Source organism: Alligator sinensis, unplaced genomic scaffold (genome assembly GCF_000455745.1).
Source record: "Alligator sinensis unplaced genomic scaffold, ASM45574v1 scaffold140_1, whole genome shotgun sequence".
Taxonomy (NCBI): domain Eukaryota; kingdom Metazoa; phylum Chordata; order Crocodylia; family Alligatoridae; genus Alligator; species Alligator sinensis.
Window position 1 is genome coordinate 2,126,702 of NW_005841836.1, and position 23,094 is coordinate 2,149,795.

Below are 23,094 nucleotides of genomic sequence, written 5' to 3' on the forward strand. Positions count from 1 at the left end.
GAATGTACAGCAGTGCAGCCCCTCTTGGAGCTTATCAGGGAAACCCATACAGACCGCTCTTTTCTGGACAACCACAGATTCCTAAATTGTTGTCAAGTAAGTTTGGGTTTGTTTTTTTTAAATTTTCTTGCATTTTCAAGTTTGATGGGTTTAATTTGATTTGTTGTCTTTGGTTGTTACAAATCCATGTTATATATTTTGGTAAAGTTTAAAGGATTATTTAATGTAGAAGTTAAGAGTTGGGGTTTTTTTGCCAAGCTTCTGTTACTAATTACCTTTTCAGTAATGGCTAGATATTGCCAAACCTGCATTATTTTTCTGCTTTTCCAGGTTTTTTTGGTCTAGCTTCCCACTCTCCTGTTGTGTAGTGGGTACAACTTAAAAAAAAAAAAAAGAAGAAGAAATAGCTATTCCTGCTACTGTGATGTTCAGACTAGCATGTAGTGTTACAGCACTGGTACCACAAGGTGGTGAAGCTAGCATTGACCCTGTGATTGGTGCAGAAAGAAGCTTTTTGCAGTTTCCTGTTGTTGTCCTCTATCCTTCCTCCACATTGGCTCCCAAAATAGTGGTATTAACTATGTTAGGGTTACCATACATCTGGGTTTTCCCAAACATGTCCTCTTTTTTTGGCCTCTTTTTTTAAATGGGAGCAAATGCCCGGGTTTTTGCTCTGCCTCTGCTTTTCCAGGCTGGCTGGCTGCTTGCGGCTGGGAGCAGCAAGCAAGGTGATTGGCTGTTGGGGGGCCCATGAGCTGCTCAGAGCGAGCGAGAGAGCGCGCGCGCGCACATGCAGGAGCTGCTTGAGCAGCAGGGCTGGGGGGGCTAGAGGGCTCTGCGGGTCAGGAGTGAGGGGCACTGGCAGGGCTGGAGGTGGCAGGGGTCTTCAGGTCCAGAGTGTGGGGCACCAGCAGGGCTGGTGAGGGGCAGGGGGCTGTAGGCTGGGAATGAGGGGGGGCTGCGGGGGCAGGGACTTAGGAGCAAGGGGCAGAGGCAGGGCATGAGCATATCACTGCCCCCAAAATCATATGCCCCTTCCCCCTCTCCTCCCTCCCTCCTGCTCCCCTCCCCCTCGCAGGTGTCCTCTTTTTTGATACTGGAAATATGGTAACCCTAAACTATGTAACACTGTAACTCGGCCTGTTTCAGGATTCAGTCTCTTTGAATCTCTGCTGAAGAAAATCAGTTGATGGCTTTTTTTCTTTAAATTGTAGGAGGCAAAATAGAAAGATAGTTTCTACCAGTGTAGCTTGAAAAAGGAAGACATTCCCTCCATTAATCAGGAGTGGCTGGCTTCTGATGTAAATGTTGCATGGTGCTACTATCTAGCACCAGTGTTACCTAAAATTTGCTCTTTGGTGAGATTTAATAAAGAGGACAGAATACACTACTTGGGACAGAACGGTAAGTTTCATTTGGAATAGATACCAAGCTTATTATGCTGTTCACATCCTCACTTCATCTGCTGAAACACTTTTGACATGGCTTTGACATGGCTCCACCTGTAACTAATCAATAAACCAGCTTAGTTGTTCAACCCAATGCACTTGACCTGATGGTACCTTTTTGCATTGGGTTGAGCGACTAAGCTGGTTGCATGTGGGATGTGGAGAGGCTAGGACTAACTACTTGGGACAAGTTAAATGCTTGCAGGAATAGAAATGAAACACAGAGAGACAGCAAGAATGAGACGAGAAGAATGGGAATGCATGATTGTCCTATACCTACAATCTAGATGAAACTTAAACTTCATATATTTGTATTCCTCCAATAAGAAAAGGGAAAAAAAACTTGGAGTAATTAGTCCATTAAGAATACTACAAGTCCAGGTCTCTAAAGAAAGTGTCAGTACCCTGAAGCAAGTCTTTCAAAATAGTCACCTCAGCCTTTTCTGAGCTTTTTGAGCTGATCACTCAGTGTTTTTACTTGTGTAGCTCACATCCTCGTAACATCTGAGCACCTGTCTGTGTAGGAAACACTCCATATGCAGATATGTCATCACTTCAAAATGTGCATGTTTGAATCCACTGATTGATGTTAAATCTCAGTTCATCTCTTTTTCTCAGGAGTCATCTTGGAACTTTCCTCTATGTTTTCCCTCAAACAGTCCCATTCTACCACTTCAGAATTTCAGTAACAATAGAGGACGGTTTCTTGAGCTCTTGGATTTGGGTAGCTGGCAAGTACAACACTTTCCAAGAAAGGATTGTCCCTGTGTTTCGAACAGGACATCTGATTCCAAAAGTCATGGTGCAGCCTTAGTGTGTTCTGCAGGTGTGGCCTTGCAGATAGTCTTGAGCAGATTGCTGGCTACTCCTTTCCTCAGGATGTCCTCCTCTTTGATTCTGGTTTCCCAGTATCTTCTCTTGGACAATGATTGGTTTCTGCTTCCCTGCAATTTACTAACCGTGTGGGGAAAGGGAATGTTAAGTAGATACCTTAGCTCAGTTCATCTCCCTTGTGGCATGCAGTGGCAGTTATGAACTTTAAACTGTAAATAAAGGAATCTTTCAAAAAGTGAGGGAGAGCAAGAATGTTGCTGAGTCCTCACGCTCTGCATTTCCAAAGTATTCATAGGCTTGAGACAGCCTATTGCTGACATTCTCCATGGTAATGGAAAACTTCTTTCTTATTCTTCATTACATAGTTCCCATCTTGCGTTTCTCTCCTCTTCATCTGATGATACCAAGGCCTTCAAGGTGATGTCATTAACTTAAGCCTTAGAAGTCCTTCTCAGACCTTTCTACTGCACTTGAGTGATTTATGAACTACCGGACTAGGGTAGCAAATTACTGAAGACTTCAGGACCTCTTTGGTAATGAGGGATATACCAACCTTGCCTTAGATGTATGGAGAGTAAAATTAAACCAAGAAAAGCTTGTTTTTGCTTATGTTAATAAGATCACATTTGGAATGAGCATGGCTTGCAAGGGTTCTGTGCAAAGTAGAAAGGTTTATCTGCTGCTAAAAAGATCTCCAGAAAAGCTTGGGGCTGTCTATTCAATACTTAGTTCATGTGGTCCTGCTATAACTAGAATTAATGGCAATGGGTATCTTGATTCCTGTTTGTCTGCATGTGAGTGAGATCTCTTCAACCAGGTTTGAAAGATCTGTTTAAACCCTCAGTCCTTCTTTTGATCCTAGCCCCAGTTTAGGCCAGACAGGATTTTCTTGTTATCACTCAACCTAACAGTTCAGTTAGCATTGCTTTTCTGTGAACTGTCAGGGAACAGGCAGATAGATGCCTCTCACAAATTGAGAGGTTCTTCACCTGGTGTCTCAAATAAGCTATAACAATAAAATCATCTGTTCAGAGTTTCGTAGTTTTTAGGGGCTGGAAGGGACCTTATAGATCATCAGGTCCAGCCCCCCTGCCCTTGGGCAGGAAAGACTGCTGGGGTCAGATGACCCCTACAAGATAGGGTTTTTAAAGACTTCTTCTGACTCTAACAGTATCTTCAACTAGGAAGTTCTAGACAGCCGTATACAAGGGAGGGAAAGGAAACGGTTTTAAATGGGGCATCTTGTAACTTATACAAGACCGCATTCAAGAAGCTCCTCTTGTGTACAAGAGAGAACACAGATGATACAAGAAGATTGCCCTTGAAACGTGAAAATAGTTGCATGTGACGTTAGCAATTCAATTGCTAAGTGCCCTGAAAATGCAAACTTACTTTCAATTTTTGAGTAGTTAAGCAGTTAAGGCTTAGACATTTTGTGGAATAGATTGAGCAAGATTTTCATTTTACAGCCTTGTATTCAGTGTGCATATGTATAATACAGTTGTGGATGTGTATTAATGTATATACGTGCACACACATACACAGCCATATATACTTATAATGAAGTGAAATTGGACTCTAGAAGGGCATTGCGGTCACTCAAACTGCCACCTCCTTTTCAAGAGCCTGTTCTGGGTGTTTCTTACTGTTGTTCTCTGATTTGACTTTGATGTGCCAATTTTCAGTTGATGAATAATTGTCTGTGTGCTGATAACTTGGAGGAGTCAAGTGCAGTTTGGTAGCACTCTGCGTGAATGACACATTTGGTTTCTGCAATCCAGAGTATCTGATTTATGACTTCCATTCCAGTCAGTAAACTTGTCAATTAGCTGCATTGGAAAAGTGATTTTGATTAGTGCAATCAGTAAACATGAAATCTTGTCTTTGATTGCCACACTGATTAGATAAATTGTCACTTGAGGAGCTGCAGAAAAGGCAGTTTATATGGCCTTATAGTGCTAGGACATGCCTAAATTTTACAGACCAAAGAAAATAATAACTATCATGTTTCCTCTCCTATTTGTACTTTTTTGGAGAGCAATTCACTGTTTCAGGCTTTTTCCCTTAAATTGATCATCTATCAGAGCCATATGGTAATAAGTTGGTTTAAACGCTTAATGCTTATGAATGCTTAAACTACATGCATTCCTCAAGGCTGTACAAAGACCTGATTAGAATTAGATGGATGGAGGGGTTGCTTTCTCATTTTTCCATTGGAGATGAAGGTGACAATTTTCAATATGCCAAACCTAGTACTATTCAGGGTCCATATGATAGATGCTCATTGTATCTGGTAGTGACCAAACTCCTTTGGTTTTCACTGGAGAATGTCTCCTTGGACTTGTTTTTATGTACAAAAGACTTCTTTAAATAAATAAATAAATAAATGCTGACTTAGATGTAGGCCTTTAACTTGCTGGGAAGGAGAACTTATTTCATCTACACAACTTCCTGACTAATTGGAGACCTTGCCTAGTTCCTAGCTGCTCAAAAAAGGGTAACTTCCCCATCTCCTTGAAGAGTGGGAGTGTATAAATCTTATCCCTGCTCTCCATATTCTAAGAATGGGGGAGTCTGAATGTCCTCCTCTTCATTCTCCTCTTAACTCCCACTGTTACTCTCTACTGTTACTCTTGGCTTTGTCATCAGTATTACCCAAAAATCCTGTCTGTCAGAGTTCTTAAAGAACCTACTATAATTGTGTCTGAGTGGCATCTAACATTATAAAGGGTGCACGTAAAGAGATCTCTTCAATATCATCATCAAAGACTGAAGACGGCATTTAATTTTTGTACATTGCTTTGTTCTTGTGGGATGGCAATGGGACAGCTGTGTCAAAATGGGTTTTGCATTTTGCCTTGAAAGTGCTGGTGTACCAGCACTTTCTTCCATTTGTTTTACCTGTTAATTTTGAGTTAAAAATAAAAATTAAGAACTTGAGAGACTGTTAAAACATACTGAGACCGAATGTCATGGTGCAGTGCCAGCTATTTTCTGTTTTCAGACTTTGTTTTGGATGAGAATGTTTTAGGATAATTTAAAATACGAACAAATGAATTTCATGTTGGTATAGTTTCACATGTAGTTCCTTATCCTGTGGGCCTCCAGCTGTTTAACATCAAGAATACCTTGTAAACATGGTTTCTTGGAGCTTGTCATATGCTTAATTATGTATTCCACAAAAATAATTTGAAACAAAGTGTTTTGTTGTACCTCTTGGGCTTTTAAATCGATGCTACTACCTCAGTTTTGTATTCAGTGCAAGCCCAACTTCACTAATGAGCAGGTTTAATACAACCTCTGGTTTAATCACATCTTTTTATGCAACTGGAACTCCTTGATACTTCAGCTGGTCATGTGGTAAATGTTCTTTTTTTAACTGGTTCTTCAGTTATAAAATGATTGCATGGTTAAGTGTTCAGCAAAAAAACAGGTTTTTCTCAGCCATCTTGTGTTCTTCTACCTTTAATGCTTGTCATACTTAAGCTTTGTAACCAAAATAGAATAAAACTGTTGTGCTTGATTGTGATGACCATGTTTTTTGAGTCATGGCATGAACACAAGTCTTTTTCTGTAGGCCTTAAAAAAGTGAAAATTGTCAGGACTGTCCAAATGATTTAGATGCTTTTGAAAATAAAGCTTTGTTCCTTAATGATTTAGGGACCTCCTCAAAATGTTATCTTAAATGAAGGGTAGATTAGTTATATTCTAGCAGTACTCTGTTCCAAAAGGATTTCAGAACATAACTGCTTCTTTCAGTAGGACAGTGTTTTTCACTGATGATGAGAACCCCCTGGGGAACAGCCTTAACTAAGAGAAATAAGAATCATATGCTTTGGTTTAGCTCTGTATTTTAGGATTAAATATTTCATTTTCAGCCCAGTTTTTAAAATGAGCAGGTCTGCATCTATGAATTGTGAAAAATAAGGATGGACAGTATAATGAAGACTGTTCCCTGCAATCCATACTTGAATGCTTTTTTACAAACCTAACTTAAATGCTTCAAATGATGGGACCACATCTGCTTTCCTTATCCTCTTCAGTCTAATATACCATGCTCTTTGAACTTTGAGCCTGATATTTTTCTTTTCCTACTTCAGTGGGAGCCAGCCTTTTTGGCAGGTGTGCCACAAATTTGGTGCTTTGCCCTCCTAGAGTGCCACTCCAGTCCCCTTTCTCTAACTGATCTACTGCTCTGCTTTCTGCCCCCTGCCCTGGTCTCTCTGCTGATCTGCTGCTCTCTACCCTGTGCTCCCTGCCAGAGCCACTGCTCTGTTTTCTGTTTCCTGCCCTATCTGCTGCTGTGCTGCCTGCCCCCTCCCCGGTCTGCCACATGTCACACATGGAAGCTACTCATGCCACTTGTGGCACCTGTGCTGCAGATTAGTCTGTCACCAGTGCCTTAACTGATGCCATAAGCTCCCCACCCCCTCAGTGGGGCCTGAAGAAAATGTTCTTATCTATAAAATGGATTATCTTCAAGTTAGCAGTTGATTACCGTGAGTTTATGGGATCCTAATCTAGGCCTCCATGGATATTTTATCCATACTGCAAGCCACTTTGTATTTTTTGTTTTTTCTGTGTGCATGATTTGTTCTGATCAAAGGAAACCCAACCAGGAATAGCATAACCATTGGAGATCAGAATGGATTTCCACTGGCAGAGCCATGTTATCTTCAATAGGACCTGCCTGTGCTATATACTGTTCTCTCAAGTGCTGCCATAAAAGGTTTCTGTTCAGGTCAGACCATTAAAATGTGCAAGCAATCCAGCTGAGTTAGGAGGAGAAAGGCTCAGATTTCCCTGTGCCTGTGTTTGGCTTATTTTATGTGCAGTTGAAAAAGGAAATGTAATATTCTAGCAGATTTTTGAGAAGTCTTGAATATTGACAGTTTAACAGGGTATTGGTGTCCTATCACAGTATATCCATTAGACAACTTCTGGAAACAGCTGTTAAAATTAGGTCACACTTAAACACCATTGAAGATAATCAAAGATGTCACTGAAACTGAAGCTTTTGATTGATACACAATTTAAGTGTTGTGAACTGACCATGGAGCTATTGATTAGATGTTTCTTTCATCCTGTTGACTGGTCAATTTATTTAGAAGAACAGCAGCTCTTTAATTGCATGTCTTGTTAGAGCAATGTTGTTGCTGCTACATCTTTGCCCAGAGTTAGTTTGACTAGGAGAAAACAGTTGAAAAGTGGGTGGTCTGTTTCATTACTCTTTCTTACTGCTGTAGTGCTGTGTGTCCTCAGCCATATATATCTATTTTTCCCTTCTGTATGTTAACTTTGCATACAGAGTGACCGCTAGTAAATTATAGTATTTTGCTAGCCAGATAAACTTGAAAATACATTATTCTTCAAATCTTGTTTTGCTCTTCCCATCCTGTTGACTTTGCCATGCCAAGTTCTTTTGAAGCTTGTACATCAAGTAGTTCAGTCTAATTAATACATTTCTCAGTAGATAATGAGTTACTATATTTTTTTCAGTAATAAAGGAAAGAAATCACATCAGTGTTACACACTGTGTGCATGTACTCTGTTATTGACAGATGTAATAATTCTAAACATTATCACAACTTTGAAAATCTTTCAGCCAGTGATCACATGGCTTTGGGAGGAGGGAAGGGGAGGGGGGGGTGGTTGGTGTTTTTTTGTTTTAAAAATCCAAGAAAATTTATCTTTCTAGGGCTTAAAATCTTAACCCACATACTAGCCTCTGCAGTTGTAATTTTTCCACCTTGTTCCTGAAATGTAACTTTCTCCTAGGCATATTAAGTGCTGAATTCTGTATTTTCACCTGCATGAAGCCAGTGTCGCATCAGTGTAATTAGTCTACAGTTGCATCAATTTAATTCAATAGAATTTGACCTGACAATAATAGTAGGCAGCAAGCCCAGCTTGGGTTTTTTCTTTATTCTCATGAACCTTTCAAAACCTAAGATAACCGGAGCACAACTTTTAAGTATCATCTTCTTCTTGTATTGAAAACAAGTCGTCTTAATTTGATTAGAAAGAAACAATATTTTTTGTTTTACTATGCAGATCTCAGGCCTCCAGAGTCATGGAGAGGGCCTACACCTTTGTTTCAGCAGCCACCACAGAGATATGACAGGTATGGCAATCTAAATTTTATAAAAAGGGGCAGTGTGGAGCTTCCTCAGAGCTTGTAATATTGTGTGGTTTTATTTGTTTTGAATTGGGCTTTTAATTTTCTGTTTAAATTAACTATGGATATAAGGTTGATGTATGGTCCATGATTTATTTATTTAAAAGGGATGAGTGCTTTGTGTAGGAAAAAAAGGGAATAAAACCACTTTCCATTAAAAATCAGAAACTTCAAAATTAACTTTACCGTTGATGCTTTGGTACCGTTCTTGGTTCTTTGGCCTTTATCTTATTGAAGCCTTTGAGATACTATGAAATTCAACACAGAGAGCTTAAAACTGCATTAGATTTTGGACAGGCTAAACAAATTTCTTTTTAGGAGGGTTGTGGAGCTTAATGAGGCATAACTAATGGTGTTCCACTTTTATCATTTCTGTGCTGGAACCACAGCATTAGTACAGACCAGCCATTGATTCTTGCTACAAACCTCTTGAAGTCCTAATCAGCTTCTTTGGTGCAACTTTTTCAGGCCTGACAAGCCTATTGTAGGGCAGTGTCACTGTAGGTCAGTAGTTATTAGTTGCCACTGAAAACAGTTTCTTTAACTACTTAAGACTGAACTAAATTAAATGCAGAAGGGACTCAGAGGAGGATTATGGAATCTGCAGTCCAATAAGTACCATGGAATAGAAAGAATGTGACATGGTTTGGTAATAAGGGATGTTTTACATGTGTTCCTTCATTGATAAGTTGTGCGGCCTTAAGTCAGATAGACTTTATAAACTCCAAGATATCTGTGAACCCTATGAAAAATTAGATTTTGTGACTTCTTATTTAGAAGTACAAATTTAAGATGAGCACTAACTTTTGCACATGCTGTTTTTGCTTACAGCGGTAATGCTGAAAAAAATCAGATTAGGGTAGAGAGGTTATTGGGCTCTTTACAATTACGCCTTCCATGGCAACCATTTTTATCCCTGTTGAAATCAGTCCAGTTCCCTCTTACATGACATGTAATGTGAGACACCACATTAACATTCTTTCTTTATTTTCAGCATTGTGCTCAGCAATGTATTTTTAATTTCTAATCCTGATCTCAATAACTGTAAATTCAGAAAATGTTGCTTTTGTTGCTGCTGTTTTAGTTTTTAAGAAAATATGACGTTGGCTTACTACTTTTTACCATATTAGAACTCTATGATTCTGTCATTCTTTGGGTTTGCTTTTTTTGGTAAAGTGTAGTGGTTCAGTGATTCAAATATAAATTGGATAATTAAGCTGAAATGCTCTTTTCCCAACATTATACTATGTTCCGCTTCACTTCTTCAAATACTGTGCCATATGTGCATACTATAGTCGCAAGGTTATTCAATGGCTTGCTTTTACAATAGTGGAGAAAGAGGGCATGATTTTCTTTAAGTATTTAAAAATGTACTACCTTTTTGTAGTACGGTCGTAGAGTGTAGTGTACTATTGTGTCATTCTCCCGTTAACTTATCCAAGGTACTGTAACTACTGCAGTGTTGTTTGTGATGTTACTGGAGATCACCATCCAGTCCTTTACATACATATTTTAATCTTTCTTTTATTCCTTTATGGGACCAAAGTTCTTCCTGTTACGGCTTATCCTAGAAAGGAACATTTCTGGGATATGAACCGCGAAGGAATGTGCTTCCAACTTTTTGAATGAAAATAAGATCTTATTGTTCACAATTCAACAATTTTTCAGACGATAATTTGTATACCTCTCATTTGGCTTATGCAAATCATCAGCTTGCCAGTTTTAGCCTTCAGTGAGAATAAATAATTTGACCATATTTTTGAAGATAGTGTTTAACACATGCTGAGCATTGTCGTGGAATTACTTGTCACTGATTTCTGTTTGCATATTGAAATAAACTCATCTGCCAGTTCTTATAATCTTGGGATTGGGTGGAGTTGATTGAATTAGATGTTGTTTTAATACAGTCTGTGTATATATTCCATCATAAGACGTTTTCAACCTCTGGGTAGTTACCTGGCAGGACAGAAGCAACACGTTCCTGTAATGTTAGAAGGCTGCTGGTCACAATCTACTTCTGTTTAGTACAGGGTTTCTTGCTGGCCTTGCTTGGTGCAAATGGGGAAGTGATTAGCCTCTTAATCTGAAGTAGTCAGGAGGAGATTGGAACCTCTCTGGTTTGGAGCAGCCAGAGGAATGCGAGTAGAGCCCCATCTCTGTCAGGAAAATTTTTGAAATGTCAAGGAAGCTGGCTGAAAGTTTCCTCGGGTACTTGTTGCATTTGGGGTAAATGTGGATGGAGCTGGAACACAGGCGGGAAAAATAAGTACTGGAAACAGCTTGTACATCACAATCGAAATAAGTTGTCACCTGAGTTAACATTTTTTTTTTTTTTTTTCAAGCTTGGGACATGATGGATGGAGAGTAAATTAACTTCCTGTGATTTTTATAATTGTGAACAAAACAGCTGCTTCATGCTTACAAATGGTTTGGCTGATCTGTTCTCTTCTGGTACTAAGTTATTTTATAGCCTATGCTAATACTTAGTGTACACCTGAGAAGACTTTCTGTTAGTTTTCAAAGTTTTTTTACATCTGTTACCTGCTGCCCTCGGTGGTCAAGTTTCCTAGGTTTGAGGGAGATCTAGGTTTAACCCTCACTTCCTTATGCTTGAGGGAAGAAAATGCTGTCATTGCTCTGTGAATGAATGTTGATAACATAATTTGCATACATCTCAACCTGAATTTAAGGTAGTTCTACTGTGTGTGCTTGGATAAGACTTACACTGAAAACTGAAACTGGAATATATGCATATGTCTTTATACTATAACGCTTGCTCTAAGGTAAGCTTGCTAACTGCACCCTGTACATATATACTAGTTTGATTCCTTTTATTTTTATTATATGCAGCAGTGGGTAGTGTATTTGAATAAGCTAGTCACTAGAACCAGACATAATTCCACAGAGAACCATGCATTGGTGTGACAATGTTACATAGCCTTGCTAAGACGCAGCCTAGGTCCTGTAGTGATACATAGGTACAAGGCACCAAATTTGGTTCCTGAGGGAACTGAAACTTAATTTCCTGACTTTGTTTGTCGGATTAAAATCTCAACTTTAATTTTGCATTAATACCATTTTAGGATACAGGTTCAATACATAATTTAGTGAATTAAGGACCAGATGGAGAGAGAGCTGGAGGCTCAGATTTCTTGCTTTTAGTATTAGAGTACCTCTACAATATGGTACATAATTTAGTGAATTACGGGCAGAAAGGAAGACTGTTTTTTTTGCTTTTAGTATTAGGGTACTTGTACAGCATTATGAAGATACTAAATGCCCTGTAATTGTTTAACTTACTGAATTTAACTGAGGCTTAATAGCTAAGTGTACATTTCATTTCTACAGTAGCTTGAAAACAACAGAAATCAGAAATCAACTGACTTCTGAAACATGGAATAGTAACAGTAGGTTGTCACTGTATCCTAACACATAGAAAAGTGATACTACAGAAATGGGTGTACTGTTGCGTAATATAAAAATATTTTTAACTCTTATCCTGTGTGCAGTCATGGTGAATCGCAAAAATCCTTGTGAATAGTTACTGCACAGTTATAATGGCTGCTTTTAAAAACCAACATGTTGACTGTTTAATTGGGAAGCAGCCTGAGGGCATAAATGCCTAAAGAGGTAATTATTATTGTACTCCTTCCTGAACAACTTCACTTCACTTTTCATTCTGGGCCACCTTTAGTTACAAAGTAGTAACTTAACCCTCATCCCTTTGTATTTGCATAGAATTGCAGCAGTGATCTTGAATGAAAATTTTGCTTTTAAAACTTTGATTGATGATAGAAACCTTGCAGAATTTTCAGCCCATATCATCTTTATATGCAAAGGGGCTTCATATTAATTCACAGAAATGAAATTGTTCATTCTGCTTGGTAATGAAAGTCCAGAATTAATGTTACACTGATGTTCTGAATACTTTAATGCAATTTACCCTGTCCATCACAATGGTGGATCTGTGACAGAAAAGGATATACTTTAAGTCTACCTAAAGATAAGAGTAGGTTCCCAGAAAAATGAAATAAAAATGTTAGAGCACATGTATTCAGGCAAGATAAATGAGTGTCTTGTTTGCATTGCTGTGTGATCTTGAATTTTCCAGGTTTAAGCACACAAACATCCATTGATTTTTTTGTTCAGGTAGTTACAGTTTTGCTCTAATACATAATTCAGATAACATTTTGTGTATTCATAGTCAGCTGCATGAGATGGAAAATCAGCAAAAAGAATACAATTCAGCAGTAATTAATGTTTTCTTTTGTGCAATGTTTGGTTTGGTTTCAGTAAGTACATTTTGCATATTGTAAGTGCCAACTGTGCACCAGCATGAAAGACTCTTGCTTTCCAATAGGAACCTAGTTCTTTCATCTCAGTGGATGGCAAGAGTTCTTATTGCTTTTGTTTTGAACATTACGGCTGTCCTTAAAATCTGACAAGACAAAGCAGTCATAATGCTTTGCTTTTACAGTGGAAACCTGAAATGAATGGGAATAGGAATTTAAACATGAAAGCAGTCTTTAAATATGTACTTTTTCCCATTTTGTTATATTTGCCAATTGGGCTTTCTGAAACAGCTTGTCAAATCCAGTACACTATCATTACGCAGACCTTCTCTCCATTCCTGTCAGGGACATTCTCATTAAAGCATTTCCTCTCCTCTTCCCTCCCACCCCTCAGTAACTCCCAGTCTTGCTTGCCAGCTTTTGTACAGGTGGCTACATGTAGTGTGCTTGGTATGAACTTCAAGAAAGAGAAAGTGATCGCCTTTTTAAAACCTTGAGTGCTCGTTTTGGGGGGGGAAAGAAGACTCAAATTTAGCCTCGCAACAACTTCATCAACCTCAGTAGAACTCCCATCAGTCTGTCTCCTTAATCAAATGAAACCTGTCTCTAAAGACAAGGGAAGTGGTATTGAAGTCAGTGTCTCTGTAAGTAATGTACAATTAAAAGTGTGCAGTGACTGTTTATTAAATAACGTACAAACACACCTGTTGTCCAAATAATATTTAGGTATTTTAAAATTTTCCTTGGATGTTACATTTCAAGAAAACGAATTTCAGCTATGTAGGCTAACTAATACACATCTTCCGAACCAGATTTAAGGAGGTAGGTTTCTTTATATGAAACTTGTTCAGTAATATCTAATTCTGTAATTAATATTTCTTCCCTTTCCTTCCCATGACACTGAGACAAATTTTCTGCAGAAAATAGGTGGATTTTGAGTAGTCCCAGAGAATGGAGAATTTATATCCTGAGCAGTGCTTAGCTTTGGGGAACTATATCATGGCTGTATCATTTTTCTAAATATTTTTAATCAAACAATGATTTTATGTATTATACCTGTTGCTTTATAATTCTAATGGTAGAATGGGTACTTGAAGGCAATTAAAACATTTCTTCCTGCTAGTAATCTAGGATGACAAACTAGGTTATAATAGATGTTGAATTTGTGTTCCCATATAAACTGTACACCAAATGTCAGTCAGTCCAAGCCAATTAGTGCTTATGTTGCTAGGTCACCATGGTCAATTGAAAACTGCATCAATAGAACTTGAAAAGGTTTCTTCCCGATCAGACCTTCTGACATATTGAGCAGAATAATGGATGGGAAAAAACAGCCAAGGCCCCTACCCTAGATTCAAAATACTCCACAGTAAGAATTCATTTGCAACCTGCAATTAACTAGAAAGAATGGACTCACAGAAAGAGTCCGGACATTTAGAAAATAAAGCCTCATTCTCCCGTGCTGCACATGTTTACTCTTTGGATAGTGTATTACATTTAGCTAAGTTGGTAATACTGTGTTTTAAATATACATTTGAGGTCACTGCAAACAGGCTGGCAAACCTACCTTAAATTCAAGTTGAGAAAAATCCTTTCGGGGCTTCTGAAAAAATCTCTTACTAGTAGAATTGAATTTGAAACTCATTTTTAGAAGAATATTTCTTTTCACTCTGGCACAAACTACAGAGAAGGAACCAGGGCATAAATACCTTCTAAAAGTTAGAAAAACTGCAAACCTTTTCTTTCCTTGTCCAGTGTGAAACAAATTTATATCTGAGGCACTGAACTCTTGCATATTTAATATGGCCGTGCAGAAAATACAGTGGGATTGTGCAGTAAATCTGAAGCCAATCAAATAGCTTTACCGGCATCTAAAAGCTTAGGCTATGCCATAGGGAACCCTGTACATAATACGAATATGATAATATACTATGTTATATGTATGTGAATAACATGCTGTAATCCATCTGTTCTTTGCACAGGAGTTCTGGGGCTGCTCCTCTTCTAGCGTGGAACCGCATGGTACAATCCCAAAATGCAGCATTCCAACAAAATCAGTATCAAGGAGTAGGTGGACCAATGAATTACCCACAGAGACCTGAGGATCGGATGGATAGGGGAAGACAGGTAAAGATTTGTATGCTCTTTTCTCCCAAATCATTTATGTTTTTAAAAGATGAAGTATAAACCTGCCTGCACTGCACTGAGGAGGTGTGAAGTGCAGCCCAGCTAGCCATACCCAAATTAGCTTGGGTTCCAGTACCAGAGAGGTGCAGGGGTGTGGAGTTCAGCGCAGACTCACCAGATACCCTTGCTTTGACTCACTCTGGTGACTGAAGCCCATTCTACCATCTCTTTACTGCCCTTGTTTTTAAAGCTAGTTTGTATGTGCTGACACATACTGTTATAGTATTTAGTATTGCAGTGTAGCTCTAGCTTTAGCATGAATATTTCTTCCAGGTAGAAAGTCCTATTTTTAAATACAATAAAAGTGAGACATTTGAGGGAGTTGAATCTAACATGTCCTTATGAGTGAATTAAAAACATTATACAAATTCCATGTTTAACGTTTCCACAGTCAGACTTTGTGTGTCTTTTCTCAGACATGAAATACTAATTTGACTTAGATCAGGGATGGCCAACCAGCAGCCTGGGTGCAACAAGTGGAATGGACAGCCTCTGTGTGGCAGGCATCAGATCAAGGAGGGGACAGGCAGCACAAGGGCAGATAGAGCAGCGGATCAGTCGGGGAGCACAGGGTAGGGAGCAGCAGGCAAAGCAGGCAGTACAAGAGGATTGGTATGGCACTCAGGGAGGGTACAGAGCTAATTTATGGTATCCCTGCCAATATGGTTGGTTCCCACTGTCTTGCATGGAAGGCTGTTTACATGTTAGCCTATATAAAAGCCAAAAATGATTATAAATATACAGGTGCATATACCATTTATTTACTTGTTTGGTTTAAATAAGCAAGTAGCCCCTTTCTAAGCTCTATATGGCCTTGCCATCACTGTTTAAAAAAAAAAATGAAATAAACCCCACAATCAGCAATCACTGCAGACCTAAAACATCAATTGCAATCCTTCTTAAGTCTTCCTGTACTCCTCCACCCTTCCAATAAATAGCACATCAAGGTGTGCATAGCAATACTGAAAAGTTTGGGTACAGAAATGGTGATGATAAATATTACACTGCTTGTAGTGCATTCCTGATGCTCATAGACTTGAGGCAAGAAGATTCCCAGCCAGCAGCTAGAGTAACAGGGAAGGGAAAGTCTAAGCCCGTGGACACCAGAGCTGTGTCCTAAGACTTCACATGGAAACCAAGTTGTGCTCTGTTAAAAATAAAAAGGCTTGCCTCTGCCTCATTTCCATGGAGTTTGGCTTTGCTTGCAGCTAGCACCCAAGAATGAGAATTACGGATAGTAGTCTAACATACTTTCTTGCATTCAGCATGCCCTGGAATAAAATATGCACCTTTGTTTTTGAAAGGCAGAACAAGGGAAAAAATTCTTGCCATGTAGTAACTAACCAAGTAGCAGCAGCTAGGAAGCTGAGCCTGCTCATTGTTTTGCTCTTACCATGTCTCATATAGAATCCGCACTGCATATTCCAGCAGCTGTTTTTGCCCCACATAAGGTGCATGTTGTATACTTGAAAATATAGTAATATGTGGGTTAATTTTCTAATCTTTATATGATTTCCTTCTTTAGAAATGTGTGTTTTTAAATTTTATTTTTTTTAAAAGCAAACAAACAATTGTGATCCTGATAATGTTCTGGAGCTGATTATCCAGTATGGCATCTAAAATACCTTTCAGTGTCTAATGACGAAACTCATGCATTGGTTCTGAAAACTTCCTTTTAAATATAGTTTATCTTGTGTTAATCCACAAGCCTATGTAGAACACTTTACAGTTATGATATGGTGTTTTCTACTATAAATGTCCCACTGTGGCTTCCGATCCACTTCCTTTCCTGTTTCTTTTGTGACAGCTCATTCTTGCCTGTATGTTCTGGGTATAACTACAGTTAAATTTATAAGTGACTGTTAAAGCAGTTCATATATCAAATGCCATGTACCAGCACAATGTATTTTTGAGAGCCTCTGCTAGCCATATGCAAGTTACTTATTTTTCCATCCAAATGTCTCCGTTTTAAAATGTCACTCAAAAAAAGCCGTTTCATATGCAACGTCAGCCCATTTGTGATCATGATAAAGCTACTTCAGCCTTGTCTCCTTTAGGGGAATTTTTCTGAAAAAATTTCCACCATTGCTAAGGCTGGTTCGGCTGAATTAAATGTACATGATGTTAAGAGCCCAGGAGGGAGAGCCTGCCAGCTGCCAACTCTATTTTCATCTATTGGAGCTGCAAGGTTACAGGATGATGCAGGAAACATCTGTAGCCAGTTACTCTTCAGCTCCTGTTCATTTAGCCCATTTTAGCAACGGGGAATTTGTTAAAATATCTTCAGTTCAGAGAAAGCTTGTAAAGACTCAGTTGGTTAAGACTTTAGCTCAGGCTGCTTCTATGGTTTGGAGGCAATAAAAGAGAGAAGGAACATCATGGTTGGCCCCTTAATAGTGTAACAAGCATGCCTACAGCAGTTGAAACTCAGCTGTAGTCAAACCAAATTGTACTTAACTGTGACTGAACCAAGTTGAGTAGTTTTATTTGAAGAAAGAGTTCTAGCTTAGGGTTAGAATTCTAGCCAAGTAATTAAACTGCTTAACCCATATTTGAAATATGGTGGTGTTTGAAACCCCTTAAACAACACCACAGTCCTTAAACATAGTGGCTAAATTTGACTAAGAGGTGTGTATTGGCAGATTTTAAGGACAGAATGAAGTTTGCAAAATCTCTCATGCGATTATATAAAATGTGTTCACCAGAGTTGTGAAACTAAAGAATAGATGCAAATGGATTTAAATTCATAATGGCTGCCTACAGACATGGGAAAAAAAAGGGGCGCTTTACTTTAAGCTTGGCGTGTCCCCACACCAAGCACAGTGCATGCCCAGAAGAGTCATCACATTAGTTACACCTGACTCACCCAAGGTCTGTATAGATTGGGCATTTCAGCAGGGCTTTTTGGCCTTTTTATCTAATAGCTGATTGAATCAACTTTAGATAAAAAAGCCAAAACCCCCTGCTGAAATGCCCAATCTATACAGACACTGGGGAGCTTGGTCAAACTAATGGGTTTCCTCTTCTGATAAAGCACTGTTTTGTGTTTTGTTTGTGTTTCTTTTAAGGTCTGTCAGCAGCTAATGAGCTGTTGTGATGATGAGGATAAATTAATTAGATGTTTTCATGCAGTCAGGGCTCAGGGAGGGACATTCAAATAGGCCTTCCAAACTGGAGCTTGCATGCAGAGTATCTTCAATGCAAACTGCTCCCTTGTCCCAGAGCAATTGGATCTCTTTGCAAAAGGGAAAATGGCAGTGGGATCATAGGAAAGTAGGGCTGGAAGGGACCTCATAAGGTCATCTAGTCCAGCTCCCTGCTCAAGGCCCCAGCCAAGTATCTTGTCTAATATGCTCTTGAAAACTTCCAAGTATGGAAAATCTACAGTTTCTGTAAGTCGCCTGTTCCAGTGCTTGACCACCGTCATAGTCAGAACGTTCCTTTTGATCCCCAACCTAAATTTCCTCTGCTGGAGTTTGAGGCCATTGCTTCTAGTTCTGTCCCCTACAGCCACAGACAAAAACCCATCTCCACCCTCTCTTTAATCAAACTTCAGGTACTTGAACACTGTTATCAAATCCCCCCCCTCAGTCTTCAATTTCTCAAGCTGAAAAACTAGGGTTATATAGACTTTCCTCATATAAGTCTTGCCTCTTGGTTCCCTAATCATTACTGTTGCTCTGTGTTGGACTCTTTCCAAATTGTGCACATCCTTCTTGAAGTGTGGGAACACTATTCCATGTGTGGCCCCATGAGTGCTGAATAGAGTGGAAGAATCACTTCCCTTGATTCGTAAGTGACGTTCATGTTAATACAACCCAGTATGCTGTTAGCTTATTCGGCAAAAAGAGCACTGTTGGCTCCTGTTCATCTTATGGTCCACTGTAATCCCAAGGTCTTTCTCTGCAGTACTGCCGCCTGGGCAGTCATTCCCAAATCTGTATCTGTGCATTCAATTATTCCATCCCTAGGACAGACCTTTTGTGCTCATCCTTGTTGAATCTCATTGGATTGGTTGTGGAATATTTGCACAGTCTATCCATGTAATTCTGGATCCTAGCCCTGCCTTCTGGAGTACTGCATTTTCACCCAACTTGGTGTCATCAGCACATTTGCTACTCAATCCCATATTATTTAGTGGCCACATCTAATGAGACGCTGACTCTGCAGTTGTTACTGTGCAGTCATTTAGTACTTAGTTATGCAGATACTAAATGACTGCGCAGTGATCGGTGTTAATGTGCAGTAGCATCCTGGCACAGTTGCCTAGTGACACTTACTGCACAGTAGTAACGGGCTGCTGCATAGTAAGCATCTTGTGTAGACGCAGCCAGTGTTGACTATGTATTTAATGTCAAGGTGCACAAAATATTAAAGGTATGCAGGAGTGAATGAAGATGGTGCATCTCATAAAACTATTTGTGTACTCAGGGACAAACTTCTACATTTCTTCATATATGGAGGGGGGTGGGGGTTGATTATAAAATTTCAAAAATCAGTAGAATGGATTGAACTAGTCCAGGACTTAACTTTACTTTCCAACCTGGTATAAGATAAATCTTAGGGGTGACAGAATTCCTGTTAAGGTTTGAATGTGAAATATGTGAGGGGGGGACTGATTTCTAGCCATGAAAACAACCTGCTTTCTTAAAAATACAGGAGAGAAATTGACATAAAGATTTTGTGGGGGGGGGGGGGGGGGGGTGTGGAGATTAAGCTGCTTTTTAAAAAGAAGGTTTGTATCTCCAATTTTAATGATTACGTAGTGAATGTCTAGTTAAGATTATTGCCTTCGGACTGCTAAATACTTTTGTAAGACTAAGACACCCTAGAGTTGTAGAAGTGCAAAACAGTACCTGAAATTTGGTAACACTAAGCTATGAAGACTTGAGAGGATTAAAATGGAAATGGTGCAGGTACTCATGCTGAACTTCTTACTCGTAAGCAGAGCATAGCCTGAAGGGGTTAATAAACACACTGTTGAACCCGTTATAGTAACAGAGGAAATGCATTAAAGCTGTTCTAAACCTCTGTTGTAGCAGAGATTTATCACTGTCTTACAAGCGTACCAGAATTCTGAATAAAAAGTGTGTTGGACTGTTCATCTATTGAGCGTTTAGCATCTAGCTTATAATAATGCAAGAATTAAACATTATGATGCCTGTGCAACTGCATCAGCTTCCTAGATTGAATTATACATTTCAGAAAAGCAAGAGAAGCCATGCTATACTGCTTTTGAAAGGAATGTGGCAACTTGTATTTTTTTTTAATTAACTTTAAAAAAAAAAAAATTTTTTTTTTTAAATCAGCATGTCCTGAACTTTTCTGTGTTACTTCAAAAGCATAGGGAGTGATGTTAGAAAAAGTTCTTTGGCTACTTGGAGCAGAAGGATATGTTCAGGCCAACCCATCCTCCTGTTTTCCTTTTTCATCTGTTTGCCTGCTGCCTCTTCTAGCTCAGCTTAGTTTTGCTTGTTCCTAAGGACTCATGGAAGAGTCTGGAGAAAACCTTGCACTAGGACAGGAATGTTAGACTCATCCTGTTCCCCACACTGCAAGGCTTGTCACAGACTGGATTGGGCACAGAGCAGCTACAGCGAGGCCAATGGTCGTAAGGCAAGCAGGGCTGTATTAGCACAGCCCTTGCTTACCCATTTGCTGCCGAGGGCCCAGGATTCTGCAGCAGACCTCATCCCCTCCTAACCATTGACAACTTGTATAGCCTGGTGGGCTGGATAGAGCAGCTGCATCCAGCCTTGAGGGCTGAATGTTTAACACCTCTGCTCTAAAGGAAAAGACTGGCTATACAGTTTCTCAAACGACACAGAAATGAAATTGTAGAGGCAAATCACTAATCCTGAGAGAGAGACCAAAGAAAAGTTGCTTGGAATCATTTGAAATTAGTTTAAAGTTGACTGTCCCATTAAGGTACCCATACAGCCAGTCATTTGACATAGAGGGTATCACAACTGTGCACAGTGCAAATTTGTATCCAAATGGTAAGCACTTCCAGGAAGAGAACTTTTCTCTCAATACTCAGCCTGTTGACATGCACTTTTATCATGCAGCCTAGAATCTGAAATTGCACTAATGAGCAAAACCAGCCAACGCTATTACAAAAGTACATCTTCACGAGAAAATTCCTTCCATTTGTATCAGTAATAGTTCCTGTTTTGTTGTAGCAGAAGATCATCTTACAATTTATAATATACAAAAAGTTGCACTTAAGTGGAAAAAATGGATAAATTGATAATGCAACTAAGGTAAAAACTTAACTCTTAAAGTGTAATACAGAACCTAGGGTTTTTTTGTTTTTACATGCAAAATTTGCTTTTCAAACCCTGTTGCTAGCCCCCCCCCCCCCCCCCCCCCCCCCCCCCCCCCCCCCCCCCCCCCCCCCCCCCCCCCCCCTTTTTAAGCTTCTAACTTCCAGCACTATTGACAAGAGAATACCAAGCCATTATATTTCCAGCTCAAATAAATTACTTAGAGCTGTCTTTTAACTTACTGGCTTCTTATTTAGGATTATTCCATCTTTTTCAGCACATGTTTAAAATGGTGAGACCAGTGTTGTATCCAGCTCACTCTCTTTATATAAACTGAAGCGTGTCTACCCAGGAGAGCATCTGCAAACACCATTCGAAGACGTTTAGCTCTTTCTGTGGTACCTTTCTGTGTAAAGGATGCATTGTTCCATTTTTGCTTGAAGCTAGGCTAACTTATTTACTGTCACTAATCCAGCAAATAAATGCTTGCTTTTGTTTGTTTACAGGGATATGGCCCCGGGAGGCCCTACCCATTACCACCTCCCGCTGGAAGATACAACTGGAATTAGTCTTGAAGTTTTCCATCATAAAAATCTGGTTTTACAGTAGCTGTGGAAATGAGACACGTTTAAGAAACATCTGAGTAGTTTTTAAACTACAATATTTGTTTTAATTGTGTACATTTCTTACTGAAAAGTGATGGGGGGTTATGTTGCTTCAAAACACTGTACTTTAGAATACAAGTAAACTAGATTTGCTAATTTGCCTGAGAGACATTTTGATGAAGTAAGAGTATTGCTGTTTTATGACGTGATTATATGCTTAATTATGTCTGTGAATTTTAAATCCAGATATGCTTTAGTTCACAGCATAAGTCTGAAAATAGAAACTGATTTTTTTAAAGAATAAGAAAAGCTGGATGTTAATAACTCTGAGGATAGGTACAACAGGCAGTCTAGGAAATGCAATGTTTTAATGATATGCTTTTGTTGGTATTCCTTTTAAGAACACTTCATTGATGTACTTGTTTCACAACAGTTTGATTTCTGGATTTCAAAGTAAAAATATTTCAACTTTTATAACCTTTTGTGCTTTGTTCTTGCCTCTTTTTGGTGCCTTTTACATTATTCATGCTATAACAGGTATAACTTACAGGAAAACACTTTTTGTGCTTTGGGTTATTTAAAACAAAGGTTCACTTAAATAGTTGAAGGTCAACTACATATCATTAGTAGTAGTAGTATGTTTTCAAAGGGTTTTATATTTAGTGTGCTGAAATGCTAAATATTTGACTGCCCTAAAAGTGTTTTTTATTAAAACATGGGCTGTATTTAACTTGTTTATCATTTTCTTCTCCAGAATATGTATCTGTTATGTAAATAAATTATGCACACATGGTCATTGTTAATTAGTTGGAAATTAATTCCATATAAGCTTTCATATTTTTCTAAGAGACTTAAAAAAAAATCTTAACCTTTTCAGGGTTTAACTAGGAAAGATTTCAGCTCCCACTACAGAAAGTCTGGTTAAATAAACAATATTTTAACTTCGATAGTGTTCTTCATTTAAGTATCCCATTTTAATTTTTTTCTTAAATACACGTGTGTGTGTGCGCGCGCGCGCGCACACACACACACACACACACACACACACACACACACACAGCCTTTTTCCCTTTATAAATAGTTTTATTCAGTCTTACACAAGATTACCAGAAATAGTTTCTCCTGGACCATCTGGTAGAGGCAATTTAGCAGTGTCCTCCTTCAAGGGCATAGATGTTAATCCTCAAGAACAAGGAAAAAGACCAGATCAACATAACCTTGAGAGGAAGGAATCCTGAAACTAGATCTATTATTTGCAAGTCATTAAGGGTGGAGCAGAATATT

General features: G+C 38.9%; 1 protein-coding gene across 1 annotated transcript in view; it reads left to right on the forward strand.

Annotated features, from left to right (window-relative positions):
• Positions 1-22,287, forward strand: part of XRN2 (5'-3' exoribonuclease 2) — a 102,167-nt gene extending 79,880 nt beyond the window's left edge. The window contains exons 28-31 of the mRNA XM_014519406.2: positions 1-96; positions 8,337-8,406; positions 14,735-14,879; positions 21,712-22,287. The exon at positions 1-96 is cut by the window's left edge and continues 40 nt beyond it. Of these exons, the coding sequence (XP_014374892.1) occupies positions 1-96; positions 8,337-8,406; positions 14,735-14,879; positions 21,712-21,774 (374 nt within the window). The 3' untranslated portion in view covers positions 21,775-22,287. The remainder of the gene's footprint in view (positions 97-8,336; positions 8,407-14,734; positions 14,880-21,711) is intronic.
• The last annotated feature ends 807 nt before the right edge of the window (positions 22,288-23,094 follow it).